The sequence below is a fragment of the Pimephales promelas genome, chromosome 2 (genome assembly GCF_988280905.1).
Source record: "Pimephales promelas chromosome 2, fPimPro1.hap1.1, whole genome shotgun sequence".
Taxonomy (NCBI): Eukaryota; Metazoa; Chordata; class Actinopteri; order Cypriniformes; family Leuciscidae; genus Pimephales; species Pimephales promelas.
Genome location: NC_142770.1, coordinates 10,145,040 through 10,166,783, shown reverse-complemented (window position 1 = coordinate 10,166,783; position 21,744 = coordinate 10,145,040). Strand labels below are relative to the sequence as shown.

The 21,744-nt window shown below is 33.9% G+C and overlaps 1 protein-coding gene across 5 annotated transcripts in view; it reads left to right on the top strand.

The window, feature by feature from the left end:
* Positions 1 to 21,744, top strand: part of eps15l1a (epidermal growth factor receptor pathway substrate 15 like 1a) — a 33,872-nt gene that overhangs the window by 8,658 nt on the left and 3,470 nt on the right. For 2 of the 5 annotated variants that reach the window (XM_089134655.1, XM_039682275.2), the window contains 14 exons: positions 2,998 to 3,060; positions 3,585 to 3,670; positions 4,674 to 4,706; positions 4,833 to 4,905; positions 5,893 to 6,054; positions 6,140 to 6,337; positions 6,555 to 6,719; positions 11,027 to 11,135; positions 11,594 to 11,644; positions 12,601 to 12,737; positions 12,829 to 12,889; positions 14,355 to 14,437; positions 14,616 to 14,706; positions 18,149 to 18,354. In XM_089134655.1, coding sequence (XP_088990781.1) covers positions 2,998 to 3,060; positions 3,585 to 3,670; positions 4,674 to 4,706; positions 4,833 to 4,905; positions 5,893 to 6,054; positions 6,140 to 6,337; positions 6,555 to 6,719; positions 11,027 to 11,135; positions 11,594 to 11,644; positions 12,601 to 12,737; positions 12,829 to 12,889; positions 14,355 to 14,437; positions 14,616 to 14,706; positions 18,149 to 18,354 — 1,518 coding nt within the window. Of the gene's footprint in view, positions 1 to 2,997; positions 3,061 to 3,584; positions 3,671 to 4,673; positions 4,707 to 4,832; positions 4,906 to 5,892; positions 6,055 to 6,139; positions 6,338 to 6,554; positions 6,720 to 11,026; positions 11,136 to 11,593; positions 11,645 to 12,600; positions 12,738 to 12,828; positions 12,890 to 14,354; positions 14,438 to 14,615; positions 14,707 to 18,148; positions 18,355 to 21,149; positions 21,167 to 21,744 lie in introns of all 5 variants that reach the window. The other 3 variants (XM_039682270.2, XM_039682274.2, XM_039682272.2) reach the window with 3 other exon arrangements.

The window sequence follows — 21,744 nt, the reverse complement described above, 5'->3', positions numbered from 1 at the left end:
GCTGAATTTACTGCCTCATTACTCCAGTCTTCAGTGTCAAATGATCCTACAGAAATTATTATAATATGATGCTCAAGGAACATTTATGATTATCCATGTTTGAAAAATGTTTATTTCAGGATTCTTTGATGAATAGAAAGTTTAAAAGAACAGAATTGATCTGAAATGGAAAGCTTTTGTAACGTTAATCACTACCATTCAAAAGTTTGGGGTCAGTAAGAATTTATTTTTTATTTTTGGGGGAAAGAAATTAGAAAATACTTTTATTCATCAAGGATGAGTTAAATTGATCAAAAGTAACAGTTAAGACATTTATAATGTTAGAAAAGGATATATTTTCAATAAATGCTGTTCTTTTGAACTTTCTATTCATCATAGAATTTTGGGGGAAAAAATGGTACATGACTGTTTTCAACATTGAAAATAATAATTTATGTTTTTTGAGCATAAAATCAGCATATTAGAATGATTTCTAAAGGATCATGTGACACTGAAAACTGATGTGTAATCAGCAACAGTAATGATGTTGAAAATTCAGCTTTCAAATTACATTTTAAAATATATTATTAAAATAGAAAAGTCATTTTAAATTGTCATAATATTTTACAATATTACTGTTTGTTATTTTTTTTTTTCATCAAATAAAGCAGCCTTGGTGATTTAAAAACATAAAAAATCTTACTAAAAATCTAAAACTTTTGACCGGTGTGTGTGTGTGTATATATATATATATATATATATATATATATATATATAAAATAAAAACGTAAACGGGCAGGATTCTGAAATAAAATAAAGTCTAAGTTGACGTTAGGGCTGCAACTAACGATTATTTTGATAATCGATTAATCGGACGATTATTTTTTCGATTAATCGATTAATCGGATAAAACATTTATTTCATTTTTTTTGTTTATTATAACTAAATAAAACCCTAAAAACCACACTCTTTTGTGTGTTAAACAATCTACTTAATACAGACAACTTCATTATAAAGAAAAACAACAAATAAAAAAATTATATATGACCATAACCGATGACAAAAATGCTATTGTAAACTAGATTAGTGGATAACTCAGAAAAACTTAGCCTAGAAAAATCACAAATGCACAATAATTTTATAAAATCTGAACATTTAGTGAAAAAAACATTCCTTAGTGGGGAAAAAATAAGAGACAATAAGTGTAGCACTAACACTAACTCTGGTAAAACGTTACACATTGCTCTTTGTATTGTTGTTATACATTCATGAAAAACATCGTAAAAATCAGAAGCACAGCTGTTTAGTGAGGAAGCAATATTGACTGTGTATTATACAGTATCTTTGCAATAGTTTATTAAGCCTTTTCTTTTAACAGTTTTACATTTCAGTTAGGCTACTGTGCACGTGAAGAACAATTATAGTGCGCCGAGTCTACTCTAGTGTTGTGATCTAACAGACGCTCAGTAGAATGTGATTAAGTTACAGCAATAAAAGTCTAGCAAGATAGTCATTATATTACGAAACCATAGACCTTTATCTACGGATCAATTATAATAATAACATTGAATCATATTGGAAAGAGTTTCATCATGTTAACTGTTGTAACCGAACGCGACGCGCTGTTTGAACACCGAATAGAGAATGACTGACAGCCGCAGTGGAAGGAAAAGCTTACGTTAACTTGAATTTAATGACTTAAATATACATTTCTATCTCACATTATACTACAGTATGGCTTCATAAAGTATACACGATTAACGTAGGTCGCCTATTTTGGTTTCAAAACGGCGAATTTGCCGAAAGGTGAATGATTTTCGTGTATGCTCCATATTGATAGCGGTTTCCTGATGCCCGCAAATTAGTTCAAACTCACGGAATCAAGAGTGCGCATGCGAGACAGAAGATAATGTGTTCCAAACCGTCCGTGTTGCGCACAGACCGGCGAGGGAGAGAGACTGCGTCTGTGCCTCATGAAGCGCATGTAAGAAGCGCATGTAGCATGTAAACAATCCCCGTGACGTAATCAGACCAACTAATCGATAATGACATTCGTTGACAACGATTTTCATAATCGATTATAATCGATTTTATCGATTAGTTGTTGCAGCCCTAGTTGACGTACTAAAATTACCAACACTATAGCTGAGATAAAAATAAAGCTTAATAGAAATATAAAAATGTATTAAAAAGACAAGCATGTAGCAAAGTTACTCAATCTTAATGAAAATGACTAAATTAAACGAAATGACTAAAACTGAATTAAAACAAAAAATGTAGAAAATAAAAGCTAAATCAAAATATTTATTATAAATACTATAATTGTATTTAAATAATTCTATAAAATAACACTGTCCTGTCAAAAGTAAAAACAAAACATTGTTTTGCCCAAAAGAAAATGCCTGTTTTTGCCATCTTTTGCATTGTGCCATTATTTTTTCCATGCAAAAATAAACTATTTAGATTTATTATTTGTCATGTATATTATTTATATTTGTTGTACTGAATTGAATTTAAAGTAAATCTCATCCTGACAATGAAATAAATCTCATAACTGTAATACAGTTATAAAAAATCCTCCTGTCCAGATACAATAATTAATAAAAATATAATAATAATGCAGGTTTCATTAAAATCGGAATAATTTAAATGCAACAAATAGTACTATGCTAAATAAATATTGAATTTAAAATCAAATATTTCATTTATTTCTAATTACTTTTTTGTATTTTGCAAGCTGATTGAAGCGGCGACCCTAAAATAGTTCGAATTTTCCTTGTGCAAAATGCAATTTTGACCGATTTTTTTTTTTTACATTTTATTATTATTATTTATTTTTGGGCCACCTACATTGACAAAAAAGAATGAGCAATGTGAATTGAAACAATATCACTTGATCATTTCAATGAAATGACTGATCACAATACAGATTTTCCCTTGCTTTAATGGGTTAACGTGAAGCAGCACAGTTTTGTCCCTCGTTTGAAGAGCTTCCTCTGTGTTTTTTTTTTTTTTCAGAGTCTGTCAGGATATATGACACCAGTGGGCTCTGAGATGGCTGCACTGAGCGAGATGCGCCGGGTAAACAGCCTGTTTCTCTCTCTCTTTCTCTTACGTTCTTTCATTACATGTATTTCCACTTCTTCAGTTAGGATTTCAAACCATAAATATTTAATACATCAAGAGAGCCACTAACATCTTATCACGAACGCAACCCGAATATCTCACCAAACAATCTTTTGTTCCTTTTCATCTACGTTTCAATGCTGCTGATGTTTTATGCCGTTATTCACTGGCTAAAATCAGGCAATAATGTTCAAGTTATGGGTAGGTAACGTTTAGAAAAAGACTGGACAAATGCTTTCGATGGTCTGTTAGCTGAGACGTTGAGTTGGAAAGCATTTGTGAAAGATCCAGTGCTGTGAAATGGTGCCGTGTCTTGACTTCCCCATGTTTTGAGCATCAGAGGTGGAAGACAAGCTCGTCTCTGCTCCCGTGTGGTGGCTCCTTGCTGTTCTCTACCCTTCTGTTTGTGTGGTGCTGTGATTGTGTGTGGTTCAAATACATCAGGACTGACTTTCTGTGCTGGACCCCCCCTCATACAGGACAGCTCCAGCTCTGTGGGTTCAGGCGAGTTCACCGGAATTAAAGAACTGGACGATATAAGTCAGGAGATCGCACAGCTGCAGAGGTAATACAATATACTGGCATTTAAAGGTGCTCTGGGAAAGATTAGAGCCAAAAGAATACAAGTTCACGTCTTATGATTCATTTTTTTTCTTTTTAATTTAATGAATTTTTTTACAATCAGTGTCATTCTTTACTATTACAGAGTGTTTTTGGTTAGCAGAAGAAATTAAGATTTTTTTCAGCAATGATACATTAAAAAACAAATGTCTTATAATGTGATTTATAATGTCACACAACTTTTATTCTTTAATAATAATATATATATATATATATATATATATATCGTTTTATATTATTTAAATAATTTATTAAATGCATGATTAATATATAAAATTTGTAAAAATTTGAATTTTTTTTATTATAATTTAATCCTGAATATGTTAATTATAATTATATATGTGTAAATGTGTCTATGTAAATTGATCCCAAAAAAAGAAGAAAAAAAAAACAGATGAAAAACACTTTTTAACTATTTCCCGTAGATACTGCAACAAAAAAACAGTGTATTACAAAAAAGTGCTTTTTCAATATTTTTTTAAGGTAAAAATTGTGTATTACTAAACAACTTCCTGTAAAGCACATCAAATTTAAACTTAGCCTCACAAAAGTTTATAATTTTTTTTTAAATTGCACTTAAAATTGAATGAATTGAAATTTCCTTTTTTTTTTGCAGAGGCGCACCTTTTTTTTTTTGCCTTTTGCCTCCTCCAATTTTTGTTGTCCTCCATTTTCTCAGTGGCCCACCACACCAAACCTAGTATATATGTTCCTTCTGAACAGTTCCCCTATAGATGACCTTGAAATGACCCTCATCCTCACATGCACACTTCAGAGGAAGAGGAAAGGTACCTGAAATCTCTTGGTGGTGGATGAGTTTCCCTCTCCCTGACACATCCTCATCTCACCCCCTTCCCCTCTTCACAGTGTCCGTTTAATGTGTGTAGGTTTTTTTTTTTTTTTTAAAAGAAATCTCTTGTTTCACTTGCTTATTCATGCTGCCTCAGCACTCTTGCTTTCACACACTGGGATACACTCAGGTAAAACCCTCTCTTGGCTGTCACGGTTCTTGTTTTGTGTGTGAAGGAGGCAGGTATGAGGGATGTTTTCTAGTTGCCAACAGTCGATAAAGGTTTTCGTGTTTCTTTTTCCAATTATTTCAACAGAGAGAAATACACTTTGGAACAAGACATCAGAGAAACAGAGGAGGCCATCAGACACAAAACCACAGAGGTTCAGGTAAACCTGGCCGTGCAATTATTAATTTATTAATTATGAATTGTTATTTATATTGGTAATTTAAACAAATATACTTAAAGTATTGTATATGTGTGTGTCTATGTAAATATGTTTTAATTTAAAATAAATATTATTAAAATAAAGCATTATATTAATAATAAAAATATATTTAAAGTACTAATATAATAGTATTTTATTACTATTATTCTGTGATAGATATTTGAAAAATACACTTAAACTATTTTTTAATGTATTTAAAAGTAAAAATATTTTAAGGTAATTTTATTTAAGGTAAGTATTATTTGCGTTATAATCAGGAAAATATACTTAAAGTTTTATTAATATTTAAAGTTAAATGCATTTATAAATTGTACTTTTATATACATCAGTAATATTTATAATTTAATACGATTTGTTTGTCATTATTTTTGTAATATTAATTATTGAAGTATTAATATTTACGAGTAAATGCATTTAGACATTTTTTAATATTTTTATTATTGTACTATTATTGTTTGTATTATAACATTACATTTTTGTAATACATTTTATTTAAAAGTTATCTCTTTTAATACATTTTCTGATAAATATATTAAAATACACTTACTATTATTATATTTAAAAGTAAAAATATTGTAATATATTAATATTAAATATTAGTTGTATTATAATTAGAAAAATATACTTAATGTATTATAAATATTTAAAGTGAAAATACATTTATAAATATATTTTACTATTAAATATATTTAAACTACTCTTATATTATTATAAATATTTAAATTGTATTAATTGTTTTGTGATGATATTAATTATCAATATATTATTTAATAAATCTGATAATTTTTTTATAAACAAAAATGATGTGAAACGTTTTATCAATGCCCTATATTTAAAGGTATATGTTTAAAAACAAATGCTATTTATTTTAATATGCACAAGTTATATGTTGGCATCATTGTTAACTGGATGCGGTTTGATTGACAGGAGATGCAGAATGATCTGGACCGAGAGGCATCCAGCCTCCAGGAGCTTGAGGCCCAGAAGCAGGACGCTCAGGACCGGCTGGAGGAGATGGACCAGCAGAAGGCCAAGCTTGAAGACATGCTCAATGACGTACGGCAGAAGTGCCAGGAAGAATCGCAAATGGTAAGCGAAAAACAAACAAGACAATTTACTAGATTCTTAGCTGACATTGATGAACGTTAAACCAATCCATAATATTTCTCTTCAGATCTCATCCCTGCAGAACCAGATCCATTCGCAGGAGTCGGACCTCCAGAGCCAAGAGGAAGAGCTGGGCCGGGCCAAGGCTGACCTGAACCGCCTGCAGCAGGAGGAAGCGCAGCTTGAGCAGAGTCTACAAGCTGGCAGGATTCAGCTAGAAACTATCATAAAGTCCCTCAAAGCCACGCAGGACGAGATCAACCAGGTTGTGCCTTTGGAACGTTTGATGTATGAAACAAAGTGTACACTAGGTGGAGACAAACCTCTAAAGATCTCTGTCATTTCAAAAGCTTTCATGCAAATTTGATAACTTAGGAAATTAGAAGGCAGACACCAGAAATTGATATAATTAATAATGCCAGAAGAATGTGCTTATCATTTATGTATGTAACAGGTAAAGCTGACTTGTGTGCATGTTGCAGGCGCGGAGCAAACTCTCCCAGATCCAGGACAGCCAACATGAGATCAGTAAGAGCATTGAGCAGTACAGCAGCACCCTGAACGGGACCCACGGGGGCAGCATGACCAACCTGGCCGACATGAGTGAAGGCTTCCCAGAGAAGGAGAACGGAGGTTTCGGGGCCATGGTGAGACGTCTCTTGTGTTTTTTAGTTGTTGTTTTTTTGAGTTGGAAGTTATTTAAGGTTGTATTTTAGGCTTCTCTCAGAGCGTGAATGTCAATAAACTAAAGTTGATCATAAAAAAAGTTTAAAATGCAAACAAAGTTCTATAGTACCAATCAGGGCCGTGCAGAGACCTCTGGAGGGGCAGGTGCTCAAAGTATAAAATGGGGCACATGGAAACAAGGCTTTATAGGGCTGTGCTCAAAATATCAATACAGTAATATATCAATACAGATGAGTCTGCATCGATACAGCAGCAAATGCATTGATGGAGTTTTGAAAAAGAACCAGAACAGAAAAGACAAATTTAAAGTTTAAAATTAAAAAAAATAATTGATGTGCTCTATATATAACTCTGGGATTAGAAACTGAAGCATCTTAAGTTGTTCCAACCTGATGGCTTTTTCTTCTCTGTTATACAGAATAATAAAGAACAGCTGTTATAGTGAACTGTGTAGGACAAAATCAACCTGGCCCATGTTTCGTGCAGTACAGTATAGTTTTATTTAATGGCATATCAGCATCTGTGGCTATTTTCATGGCAAAAACTGATTTACAAAAATACAAGAGTTACATTTTATACAATGAAAATAAAAAACAAAGCAAACAGAAACAGCAATTAATACTTTACAAGATTTTTAACATTAATGTGATGCCTGTTTAAAGTGAGTTTGCTGCCTTTGCTGTTGATGTTGTTACTGCTGCTGCTGATACTGCTGGAGTTGATCTGAGACTGTAGACATTAAAATAAACAGAAATATAGGGTATTAGCTGAATAAACCATTTTTTATGTGACCATGTCAAGATGTAAAGATTGCTGACAGTGTTTGGAACTGGCTCACTAGTTCACTGACCTGCTAAAGCTACAGATTCTGCCCAGGCTGCTAAAGTATATAATACAATAATAGTATATAATAGTAACGTTACTAGGGCAGATGTTCACAGAGGCTTCTGCACACAAAACATAAGATGCTAACTGGTAAGCCTATGTGATAACTTACCAGAGTTGTGATAATCATTTTTATGTGAAAATATTTGTTTAAATAAATACTGTAATAATAATAATAGTTTAAAGTAAAAATAATAGTTTTTAGTCAAATAACACCCCTCCACGCCCGTGAAACTTTTCTCCCTCAAACAGCAAGCTAACGTTACTTCTACAGCCTACACACAGCAATACAAACGACATCTCTCTGCATGCTCTCTTCACGTCGTTCTAGTAAAATAATAATAATAAGTAAACAAACATCAAAATCACTTCGCTGAGAATAAAACACCACTTACCAGCAGCCGCAAGACTTGAAGATATCCTCTGGGAATGCGCGATTGCGCGTAGCCGCGCGATATTAAAAAATGCGCGTGCAGCGTGAGGAATCAGGTGAAAGGTCATCATGTGGGTCATTTTATTTACGGCTAAATTATTATTCATTCATTTTACTACTAGTTAGATGGGGCAGGCATCCACAAAAGTGCCTTTAAATACAAAAAAAGGAGAGGAAATTTTGTCTTGACAAAAGGGCACTTTGGGCACCAAGGGGCAAAAGGGCAGGTGCTCGAGCACCCAACGCCCCCCCCCTCTGCACGTGCCTGGTACCAATACTAAATGGATTGAATACTATATTAATTCAATACGAAATTAAATTCTAAGATTCAATACTAAATTAATTGTAGTATCTAGCTAGGTATCTAGGTCTGTTCCAGTAAAAAAACAAGTTTATTTATATTTATTTACATTATTTTTTATTTAAATTATTATTATATTTATTATGCTTATTTAAATAATAATAATACAAAAATGTTATATATGTATACATTTATTTATTATTTATAATTATTTATATATATATATATATAAATTTATTTATATATATATATATATATATATACATTTATATAAATATATATATATATATATATATATATAAATAATTATAAATAATAAATAAATGTATACATATATATATATATATATATATATATATATATATAAAACATTTTTGTTTTATTTATACATTTATTTATATAAATTTATTTATGTATTTATTTTTTAAATAAAATCATATATAAATGTTTTTATTTAAAACATACATATGTATAATATTTAAAACATAATATATTTTTATACACACACATTTGGTATTTATCTATTATTATTTATTATATCAGGGTTCCCGCGGGTCCTTAAAATGTCTTAAATTAGATATTTAAAATTTAAGGCCATTAAAAGTCTTATAAAGTCTTATTTTTAGGTATGAAAGGTCTTAAATTTTAGATGACACTTCGACTCAGTCATATCTTAATGTTTTCCAAATTAAAACCATCTAATTTGCGTACGTATTAATTTTTATCTTTGTGGATTTGCTTGTTCACGTGACAATTCGCGTCACATTCGCGGCAGAATAACGTCCGTCTCCTGCACGCGAGACAGGAGAGGAGGAGAGAAGAAAGTTGGCAAATGTCAGTTAAGTCGTAAGTTAATTCTTTATGTGCGTAGAGGTGTGCGATGTGTATTGTCTATTATGATACTCTATTCTTTTAACGATGGACGAGGCACTGTGAGTGTGAGCTGACATCGCATTTGTCTCTCGTGTTTTCACGGCGTGATGTGTGCAGTTATAGGCATAGACATGTATTTATTATGGTTATAGGTATGTCCCCAAATTAGTTTTTGCCTTATATTTATATCATGTTGTTATATTAGAATATCACATCAGTAAGAGTGCCGTTTTCCCGTGCACAAGTGTGATATTTATGTTATACAATAGTTAAATTAAAAATAAAGTGACATTGTGAGTTAGTTTTTAGCCATAACATTATCGATATTGTTTGTTTTCCCTTTATTTCGCCGACTAGAATTTCAAAATGAAACCATAGCAGAGTCTCAATGCAACAGACAGCGATGATTTCTTGAAGGAAATCCGCGTCTTGAACGAGTCATTTTAACGATTCAATCACTTGCTTCTTTCCCGTTTGAACAAATCGGTTGAATGAATGACTCCCTCAACTCGCTTATTAAGACAGCGATTTGCCGCCGCCTACTGGCGGTTTTAGTTTCATATTAAAAGTAAAAAATTAGAAATCATTTCACATTTAAATATTGAATATTGATTTTTTTTAAAAACCTTATAGCTTGATTTATACAATTGTAATTGGAGTGTATATATTAATGCCACTTCTAAGGCTGCTTCTGCGTCTACTCTGCACTGCAAAGATGGATTTTTGATTGAATGATTTAATTTGACTGCTAACAGTGGTACTGTATAATTATTGTGTAATGAAATATTATTGTATAAATAAGTATAATTACTCTATATATGTGATGCACGTGATGCATAACTCTAAATAAGTTTAGAAAAAAAAATCTCCATAAATAGGTGAAAATGCCCTAGAAATCAATTTAAGGTGGCAAATATTGCACATTAATTAATAATTTCTGTCACTGCTGTGAACTGACCACTGCATAGAATATGAAAAATATAAATATCTCCGCGAGTCTGCTGTCAACAACAGGCCTAAACCAGCCATGGCACCAGCACAAAAACACAATCAGTAAAATATCAACTATTGTTGATAAAAATTAGTTGATATTTTACTGATTTTGTTTTTGTTTTGTGTTTATCAACAAAACGTGAAAATATCGAGATATATTTTTGTCAATATCGCACACCCCTAATGTATGGTATTAATTTTGATTTCTTCAGGTCTTAAAAAGCCTTAAATTTTACTTTAAAAAGTGTGCAGGAACCCTGTATATAAATTACTACTATTTATTATTACTGAGAACTACATTTTTTTTATGATTGTTCATGCTCATACTTTCTCACTAGCAAGCATGAACCTCACTACTCATGCGATTGCAATTAAAATCCCGTTGACATTCTCTAGTTTCTGATGGAAAACTTGCTTGCTTTTCTTTCTGCCTTATGCCTTGCATGCAAAGGTACAATTTGGAAACCCAGCACTGTCAACAGATCTTCTTAAGTTATTTAGAACAGCTGAGGTGCTGGCTTAAACTGCAAAATGTAGGCATAAAATGACTTAAATTTATACTTTCCATTCTTATTTCAAGTATTTTTTTATTTTTTATTTTTCAGTGCTTTGAGGCAAATATTTTCGTCTGGACCTCGAACACCATGTTGGTCTACTAAGGCATTTTTACACTAAAGCTAGAATCAATTAAAAAAAAAAAAAATGAATGAATGTGACACGATTTCTACAATGTCTTCCAGAAAGGAAACACATTGGCTAATGGTAATTTAAATTCATTACAGGAGGACCCTTTCAAAGTGAAGACCACCACTGTGTTCAACAGTGCCCCTCAGGAGATGCACACGGACCCCTTCCAGTCTGAAGACCCGTTTAAAACAGACCCATTCAAAGGTTGGTTGTGTAATCGTTTAATCTTTCCCTTTTAATCGGCTCAAATTAAATACTTCTCTTCCTTAGCGAAAGCTCTGGATGCTATACTAGCCGTTTTGTAGGGTTGGGTTCTGAAACCGGTAATAACCAGACCAAAAATTCCGGTGTCTGAGTTTCTGAGCATCAGTGTTATTATCTTGTTCTGAGTTATGTTGAATGGATATGGAAATATAGCCTATCTATATGCGATAATTACGGGCCACTAATAATATTATTATTTATAAATGTATAATTAAACTTGTTTAAATGTATAGTTTGGTGTTTTGTTTTTAAAGATATCCTAATACAATAAATGCATTAATCTCTCAATGGGGTATTTATCATTAAAGATATAAAGTTTGCAATCTAACGGTCAAAATGACCGCTTCTAGCACTTCTAGTGTTACACAGATTTCCCTCTCTTTTTTTGTTTGTTGTAGGTGATCCGTTCCAGAATGACCCATTCTCAAAGCAGACCACCACAGTTGCAGGTAATGCATGAAGTGCATAAAATTATTTATATATGTAATATATATTAGGGCTGTCAGTTAAACGCATTATTAACGCAAACCCATTTTAACAGGGTTAATTTAAATAGAAAATATTAATCAGCTGTTTAACCGATTGAATTAATGAATGACTCAACCTACTAATTTAGACATTTACCACTATTACTGTATTTACTGGCAGTTTTAGTTTCTTATTTAAATATTATTTCATATTTTATTTTATTTTATTTTTTCATATTTTGGGAGTAGTTTCCCAAAAAAATCTTCCTTTTGTGGAACGTATTTGAAAGAATATTGGTGACCGAACTCTTTTTGTCTAATAAAAAGTATGGCTGTTGTAGCCAAAAAGTTTATGTAAAATAAATTCTATGTTGAATAAAATAAAGCTACTTTTTGTAATATCTATTTCAGTGGCGCCAGATTTTTTTAAAAGGTTTAAAGGGGGGCGTGATGAAAAAAGTTTGAGAACCACGGGTCTGTTTGGTGTTTCTCTCATTTAACACAATGGCAGTTTCTCAGCCAAAGTTGATGTGCGATTAATTAGATTAAAAAATGTAATCGCCCTAATAATAATTCTAATTACATTTTAAATAAATGTGTGTGTGCATAGCAATATAGATGAATTTAATAATGAATGAATTATGAAATGCCACTCATTGTTGATGCATGTAACGGTTCCCTTGCAAGAAAATGTTTAAAATGGAACATTTGATTTCTGTTTATGAATCAATCATTGCACAAAGCTTCATGGTATTGAGCATCATGTTCAGGTACCTTGGCACAGTTCCCCCTCAGTAATAAATGAGGTTTTCAGTTCCTCAACTCTCATCAAATGTGGGCTAAAGATAGAAATATGATAAGATGATATAATGTAAATGATGATATTTAAATGCAAGACCGTCCCCTGGACAGTTACATTAAGCTCTAAACTCTCTCAGACCCTTTCGGCGGAGACCCTTTCAAAGAAGCCGACCCATTTAGGACCTCTTCCGAGGATTTCTTCAAGAAACCCTCAAAGCCGGACCCCTTCAGCAATGCCGATCCTTTCAGCAAAAGTGCCACTCTTCCCTCAAAGGTACCTAGAAAACCTACAACGTCACATTAATCCCCTTCAGGTTTGAACTTTTGACTTGTGTCCCAACTATATCCTCTCTTCTGGTTTTTAGAGTCATCATTTCTCGAGTAACGACCCCTTCATCTCCACCAGCCCCAAACCAAAAGGCCCAGGTACTGTTTGCACGTCTCACACTTACTCCGCTGAATCATATCATCCCTGCCGCTCCCTTTCTTTTGAAGATGCTGAGAAAAGATCAGGCTCTTCGTTTCTGCACACAACAATGTGACCTGTGAAACTGATCTGGCATCAGCTGAAAATGCTTTGTTTTAGCTTGCGAACAGCTTGAGGGACATGGGTGTCTTACACAACTCATGCAAGGCGAAACTACACCTCGTGCCCACACTGTTGTCTTTTTTCGAAGACCACCTTGTGAGAACTTGTGTGAAGAAGCCGTTAAAAGAGTTCCCATGCAACACGTCCGCTCGCAGGCCCTTTGGCTGCCCCAACTACGTGAAAATCCTCTGCAGTTTCAGTAAACAGTTAATGCAGCATTCGGCTGCAACATTGTAAGGCGATGCCAGGAAATGCTCAGCACTTTTAATTTTTTTTTTTAAACCTGTGGGTTGAAGGCAAAAAAAGAAGAGAGAAAACAAAGCAACTTGATGCATATCTCAAGTTTTGAGTTTTTGAAATGGAAAATTAATACTTCTAATTGATTGCTTCAGTATGCATCTAATTTTGTTTTATTGCTATTGTGATTAAGGGAAGGAGTGTATATTAACTACACATATTGACTTAAATAATGAAATAAATGTCAGTTATTTATTCAATTAGATATAAGTCAATAAAAGACTTGGCCCATGACCATAATATGGTCAATTTTAAATAATGAAAAAGAAAAAATGTCTTTCTCATTTAATACCATGGGGAATAATCATTGAAGTATTTTATTGCCACTTTTATTGGCTAATTTTTTATTTAAATAAAAAAAAAATAATTGGTACTTTAATTAAAACTTTTTATATCTTAATTTAATGAAAATTGATAAGATAAGTGATAAGTGACCTCGCTCGAACTTTATTTTAAATAATAATAATAAAAAAAGTTTTTTTTATTTAAAGTCCATGTCATTCTTTCTTCAGTTGAAAATAAATTAAGGTTTTTGATGAAAACATTCCAGGATTTTCTCCATATAATGGACTTCATTGGGAACCAAACGGTTCAAGGTCCAAAAGACAGTTTCAGTGCAAACTGCAAATTGTTCAAAGGGCTTTAAACGAATCCAGACGATGAATAAGGGTCTCATCAAGTGAAACGATCGCTCATTTAAAAAAATATATAACTAAGTTTAAGTTTTATAAGCTCAAATGCTCGCCTTGCTCTGTTCTGTGTGACTCTCCTGTTCGATCTCGTTCATCTAAATGAACAAATCTTTTTTCGAGTCAATTCATTTTTTTAAAAAAAAAGTGAACTACTCCTTTAAGCAAATTACCACTTTTATTGAAAGGTGGAGAAAAGTGGGAGCAATAAATTTAATATTTTATTACAAATATGACCCTCAAATATATTTCAAAACATTTTAAAAAGTCGTAACATACTTTTTTTCCATTGTCTTGTTTTCTCTGCCAATTCCAGATTTCTTTGGTACTCTGGACCCGTTCGGGGGCAGTACATTCGGCAGCAATAGCGGATTTGCAGACTTCAGCCAAATGTCGAAGGTAGTGAACACCTTTCAGTTGTTATGTTTACATCTGGGACTTAACTTTCTCAGGTGTTTGCAGCATGAGTTTTGTAAGATGTGGTTTTGATTGATGTTCCACCCATAATTTGCGTGGTTTGCACCTTATACCCTGATAACGGCCCTCTGCTTGTTCTTTCCACTGCGATTTAACATAGGGCTTCGTAGATGACCCCTTCAGTCGAAAACAAGACATGCCAGCCCTCCCGCCCAAGAAAAGCGTGCCACCGCGGCCCAAACCACCCAGTGGTAAGCATTTAACCTTCATCTTGAGGCCCACAAACGGTGACCCTTTTCAAAAGGTTTATATCATCATCTAACCATAAAAGGTGATTAATCAAACTAGTTTTCAGAATCTCAAAGTAAACGATTACTAAAACTACACACAGCTGTTGTGCCGGGAACCTGGTGCAATAAACAAAATGTAGACAAAACAAGCAATCTAAACAAGCAACATGAAAGACCTGTCGAATGTTGTTTGGGTGGATCACTCTATGCTTTTAAAGACGTAAAATCTTTAAAGTGCAGCAGTAAGATCTCTTTTAACTAGTTGTTTGTTAGCAGTGAGAGTAAAACAGCTTTGAACAGAAAGTTGTTTACATCTGCTCACACACATTCACGTTTCAGAAGTCTTGCAACTTCAGGCAAAACTGAATTTCGCCTGTCAATAATGATATCTAAGACATCCTCGCTCTTCCTCCGTTGGTTGTCAACAGGAAATCGAGTTACAACCTTAATGTGTTTTGGTTAAGCTTTTTATTTTTCCAGTGCGCAGTAGTTCTTATCTCTGTCCCAACTCCAAAACGGTGCACAAACAAACCTGAATGGACGATAATTTATCACTTGGAGAAAACGAAACCTGCGCTGTTTCCTCTCTGCATTCGGCAGTTAAAGGAAAAGGCGAATCTGTGCTGCTCACTCTTTTTTCTGCAGCAACTTTTTTTTGTTTTGTTTTTTTTTTCATCCTAGAAAACAAGGGAGTGCTTTCCTGGTGTAACCGAGGTTTAAAGTTTGGTATAGAGGTTAGAGAGAGAGGTTTGTTCGGTGTGCTCAGGGTGGTATAGCTAACATGCTTCGATGATCTGCGGTTAGCATGCACTGCCAGCATTGTGCGCTAATCTACACACCCTCCCCACTTCCTGTGTGTGTGTGTGTGTGTGTTTACACACTCTAGTGGGTAGTGTGGCCTAGCTGCCACAACTTTTCACACTGGAGTGTGTGACATTTTAACCTTTCTCCTCTCTTAAAACATATTTTAAACAATACAAGTGAACAATTAAAGTATGTATCCCATAACTTGTTGATCTATACAGTATGTTTTGAGCAGTAATATGCTTAATGAAATTAATAATTAAAAGATCAAAAATATGCAACAGACAAGCAGGTTTAAAAAAACAAAAACGTTTTATTTTAAAACGCAAACCGAAATGTTTGTAAAATTGAAGATTCTTTTATTTCTGTTAATGCACTGTATCATTAAAGAGCACTGCTTGTTTTTGACCTTTTTCCCCTCTGCAGGGTGGAGTCATTTTTGCGGTTTAGTATTCCGTTTACTGACAGAAAGAAACTGATTGCTGGTCTGGTATAAAAACAGCCCTATTGAACATGCGGTTAACACCTTTAGAGGAACCAGCAACCAGTTTGAAGTTCTCACAAGCAAGTGAATGCCAGTCTCGGCAAATGGTGCAAGAGGGGGAAAAAAGAACTATGCATAAGCAGTTTTTTTTTTGTCCGAAGATCCTTGCCGGTTTGTGATTACATTTCTTGCGAAAATCTCTAAAATAAGCAAATTGCTTGTGCAAACATTCTGCTTTCCTATAAAAGAAATAACAGCGTTTGAGCCATATTTAGTGCTCTTGTTGGGCGTGTTGAAAGAAACCGACATTTCAGTGTTGTTTTGCATTGAGATACCGCATCATACACTTTTGAACCACTGTGGGTTTTTTGGTTGAGCTTGTGGAAAGATGTGCAAATAACAATAATTTTATTATTATTTATTTAATAATTCAATATTATTAAGAGTTATACTACAAATCACAGGTTTTGGGTTGGTTAGATATTTTTTTGAAAGAAGTCTCTTCTTACCAAGGCAGTATTTATTTGATCAAAAACAGTCAGTATTGTGAAATAATATTACAATTTTAAATAACTGTTTTCTATTTTAATCTATTTTTAAGAGGTATTTTATTCCTGTAATGCAAAGCTGAATTTTCAGCATCATTACATCAGTCTTCAGTGTCACATGATCCTTCAGAAATCATTCTAATATGCTGATTTACTGCTCAAGAAACATTTATTATCAATGTTGAAATGAAAATCTGATGAATGGAAAAAAAAAACAGCATTTATTTTAAATATATATATAAAAAACATTTAAATGACTTTACCGTCACTTAAATTTAAAAAATTTAATTTGTCCTTGGTGATTGTATTACTATGTATATATTAATGCGATTTATCTTGAGTTAACTATGACATTAATGCGATTAATCGCAAGTTAACTATGACATTAATACGATTTATCGCAAGTTAACTATGACATTAATACGATTTATCGCGAGTTAACTATGACATTAATGCGATTAATCGCGAGTTAACTATGACATTAATACGATTTATCGCGAGTTAACTATGACATTAATGCGATTAATCGCGAGTTAACTATGACATTAATGCGATTTATCTTGAGTTAACTATGACATTAATGCGATTAATCGCGAGTTAACTATGACATTAATACGATTCATCGCGAGTTAACTATGACATTAATGCGATTTATCGCGAGATAACAATGACATTAATGCGATTTATCTTGAGTTAACTATGACATTAATGCGATTAATCGCGAGTTAACTATGACATTAATGCGATTTATCGTGAGTTAACTATGACATTAATGCGATTAATCGCGAGTTAACTATGCCATTAATGCGATTAATCGCGAGTTAACTATGACATTAATGCAATTAATCGCGAGTTAACTGACATTAATGCGAATAATCGCGAGTTAACTATGACATTAATGCGATTTATCTCGTGTTGACTATGACATCAATGCGATTAATCGCGAGTTAACTATGACATCAATGCGATTAATCACGAGTTAACTATAACATTAGTGCAATTAATCGCGAGTTAACTATGACATTAATGCGAATAATCTCGAGTTAACTATGACATTAATGCGATTTATCTCGAGTTAACTGACATTAATGCGATTAATCGCGAGTTAACTATGACATTATTGCAATTAATCACGAGTTAACTATGACATTAATGCGAATAATCTCGAGTTAACTATGACATTAATGTGATTTATCTCGAGTTAACTATGACATTAATGCGATTAATTGCGAGTTAACTATGACATCAATGCGATTAATCGCAAGTTAACTATGACATTAATGCGATTTATCTCGAGTTAACTATGACATTAATGCGATTAATTGCGAGTTAACTATGACATTAATGCGATTAATCGCGACTTAACTATGACATCAATGCGATTAATCGCAAGTTAACTATTTTAATTGTTTGACAGGACTATTATTTAGTAAATAAAGCAATCAGAGCTTATTTGACAGTTATTATGAAGTTATACAGTCAAGGATTTTAAACCCATGAATTTTCACCTTGCACAATGGAAATGAAATTTGCAAAGCTTTTAAATGAAATTGCTATTTCTCAACAGGTAAAAGCACTCCTGTAAACGTGCCGGGATCCGCAGATTCGGCCAAGACCAGCGATCCCTTCCAGCCCTTCAGTGCCGACCCCGTCGATCCGTTTCAGAGTAAAAAGGGGGTTGGAGACCCGTTTAGTGGCAAAGACCCATTTGCTCCATCTGCCTCAAGTAAAGCCTCTAAAGACTCTTCATTGGGTTTTGCTGACTTCAGCTCTGTAAGTTGAGCTTAGTGATACTCTTCTCTTGTCCGGTCCACTTGTTTCTTTCCAAAATCCAATTAAACCCAACCAACAATCCAAAAAAAAAGTGCTTTCTTGCGATCATCAGTGAGGTTTCCTAGAGCAGACCGCATCATTGGCTTCTGTACCGCTCAGTCTGTCGCCTTGTCCCGGCTACTCATTTATTTTCCTCCATGTCTGCAGTCCATCTATCTGTGATTAACTCACCAACGCACAGAATTTTGGATAATAAGCCCTAATCAAGCAGCCAGACATCTCTCTCTTTCAGTGACTCAAATACAGTTGTTTGTGGTGCACATGGCTATGATGTCATATGTTGTATTGCTCGCCACTTGCACAGGCTTGTGGGAAGAGGAGCAGTCGCACTCAGTGAAACCAAGTGTCTTCGGCTAAGCTAATGTTGCTTCTCGCTGTTCTTCTGTGACTTTTTTGTTAGCTTTGATGCAAATGAATCTTGTTTTTTTGCGGAATGTACTTCAAATCAAGATGAGACACTAAATCGTTTTTGCGAATTTTAGTTTGATGGTAAAAATTGGTTTAAAATCATAGCAAATTATCAGATATTTTCATGTTTACTTGTAAATTTAAGTGACCTAAAAAAACGTCAGGGTTAATCTTTAGAATCGTTGTGAAAATGTCAGTATTTTTCCTCCTTCTTTTGAAGCATAATCTGTGCCCAGTGTCGGTATTTTAAAATGTCATTAAAGGAGTAGTTCACTTTTGAAAAAACACTTTTGCTGATAATTTACTCACCCCCATGTCATCCAAGATGTCCATGTCTTTCTTTCTTCAGTTGAAAAGAAATTAAGGTTTTTGATGAAAACTTTCCAGCATTTTTCTCCATATGATGGACTTCACTGGGAACCAAACGATTCAGGGTCTTATCAAGCGAAATGATCGCGCATTTAATAAATAAAAAGTTTAATTTTTATAAGCTCAAAAAATGCTCGCCTTGCTCTGTTCTGTGACGCACGTTCTGTGACTCTCCTGTTCGAACTCGTTCATCAAAATGAATGAATCTTTTTCCGAGTCATTTGATTCATTCAACGAACGAACTAAACGAACGAATTGACTCGGAAAAAGATTTGTTCATTTTGATGAACGAGTTCGAACAGGAGAGTCATTAACTTAAGACCCTTGTTCATCGTCTGGAATCGTTTAAAGTCCTTTGAACAGTTTTGTCTTTTGGACCTCCGACCTTGAACCGTTTGGTTCCCATTGAAGTCCATTATATGGAGAAAAATGCTGGAATCTTTTCATCAAAAACCTTTATTTCTTGTCGACTGAAGAAAGAAAGACATGGACATCTTGGATGACATGGAGGTGAGTAAATTATCAGCAAAAGTTTTTTCAATAACGCGAAAGTCCGTTAGCTAGAACAAAACCTCAGTGTTTATAGTGTTGTGTCTGATGTCGGTATTGTCGCTTCTTTTTGTCTGCAAAATGAACCATCTGATTGGCTCCTGAGGAGACAAAATATTCTTGCATCCTGAAAGTGTGTTTGCTTCAAAAACATCAGTGTTAGTGTAATCAAAGTTTGTGATGTCAGTATTTTTGCCTCAAATCTCGATAGTTTGTTCATTTGAACAAAACATCAGTGTTTGTTTTACCGATCCATCTGGTCTATTTTCACCCGATTGTCCGCAAAGTTGAACGGTCCGATCGTGTTCTAAAAGAAACATTGATTTTCTTTCTTATATCAAGCAACTCAGCCTTCTAATGAAGTCCTCCTGAATTAGCTTTGCTTCTCACCGTTCTCTTATCAGTCATCAGTTCATGGCTCAAGTGTGGGCAGATTGTATTAACACATCTGCCACGAAGTCACACTTCCACAAGTTAGTGGAACAAGCATAATCATCATTTTCTTATCTCAGCCACTGTGTTTTCAGTTCACTTAAAGGTTGTGTTAGGAGGAGAATTGATGTCAAAGTATTCCCCAAAATGACTGAGGTCCAATTTTGAAAATCGATTAGGAGAGATCGTATGACGTGGGAAGTGTCAGTATCACTACTCAGCTCTCAGGCTGTTGTTTTCTCCGCATGGGATCAGTGTGCGCTTCATACTGCAAATCCGCTTTGATCCTAGTGTGTTTGACGTAGCATCATTTTCATCCGCCCTGCCTCCTGTCCTTAGTATCGCTGCGCATGACTTCGGTGCAATGGCCCTGCTAAACCATCTCTGATTTCATCATGTGACCAAAAACTCCCTGGAAGAACGATAATTGCATCGTTTACAATGAAAATTATGCTTTTTACAAATTACCAGCAGTAATATTACTTTGTATCAAGATTAATGGAAATGTTTCCCAACCCCAAAAGATTGAAAACGATTTTTTAAGACTAACTATTTTTTTTATTAAACCCATTTATTTAAAACAAATTATAATGTCATTTGTAGTTAGTTTATGTATGTACTATTAAAAAAAACTCCAGGGTGGTTTGGCAATGATCTCATGCACCTGCAGTCAGCTTAGTGTGCATGTTACGTTGCTTATAATATTACGCTTATTTATCACTGTACACGATTTGAAAAAGCTTTGTAATGTCTTTTCCTTCTGTCATTTTCTTGCTGCATGAGATCAATGCACGTTCATTTTCCTGTCCATGACATCATTCGCTATTAATGACCAATTAAAAAAGGTCCATCATGAGTCATCAGTGGTAGTGGTCTGTTGGTGTCCAATCGGTATTTGTGTGCAGTTCGGTGGATGGTTGCGTGGTAGTTTGGTGTAAATCTCTTTTGTGTTTTTTAAATCCATTCCTCTCTTGCAGGAACTGAGCGAAATAAGGTAAGATCTGTCTGAAAACGTGGTGAATCTTTCTTGTCTTTTGCTGTTTTGCAATTTCAAATGAAGGTCACCGAATAATGTGACAAAGAAATGAGTCGTGCATGCTTAAATTTTTCATTTGTAGATCCGTGAGATCAAACTGTGCACTTTTGATTTGATTTAATGAAGTATTTTCTTTTAATTACATTTTTAATCTGTCATCAGCGAATATTGAGCAAATCGATTTCTGTCCCATTATCAGCACCGAACAGATTTGCAAAAAATCAGTAGTTTCAAGTGGTCTTCCATTGTGAGGACAAACAGAGACATACCCCAAACTCACCTCATTGGTTGATTCAACGTCAGATGGATTGGTGTCGCTAATGGCTACAATGATCTCATGAAATGGCGTATGTATGACACGCCAATTCGTATTTCCATTTTTGCCGTTCTATCAACACGCATATCGCTTTTCAGCGTGTTTATGAACGCCGTTGACTTAACGTTATATATACCAACCCCGTCCCTAAACCTACCTGTCACTGGGGTTAATAACATTTACGAGTCTTCCCTTACCATCCTTGGAAAAAAATATCGCT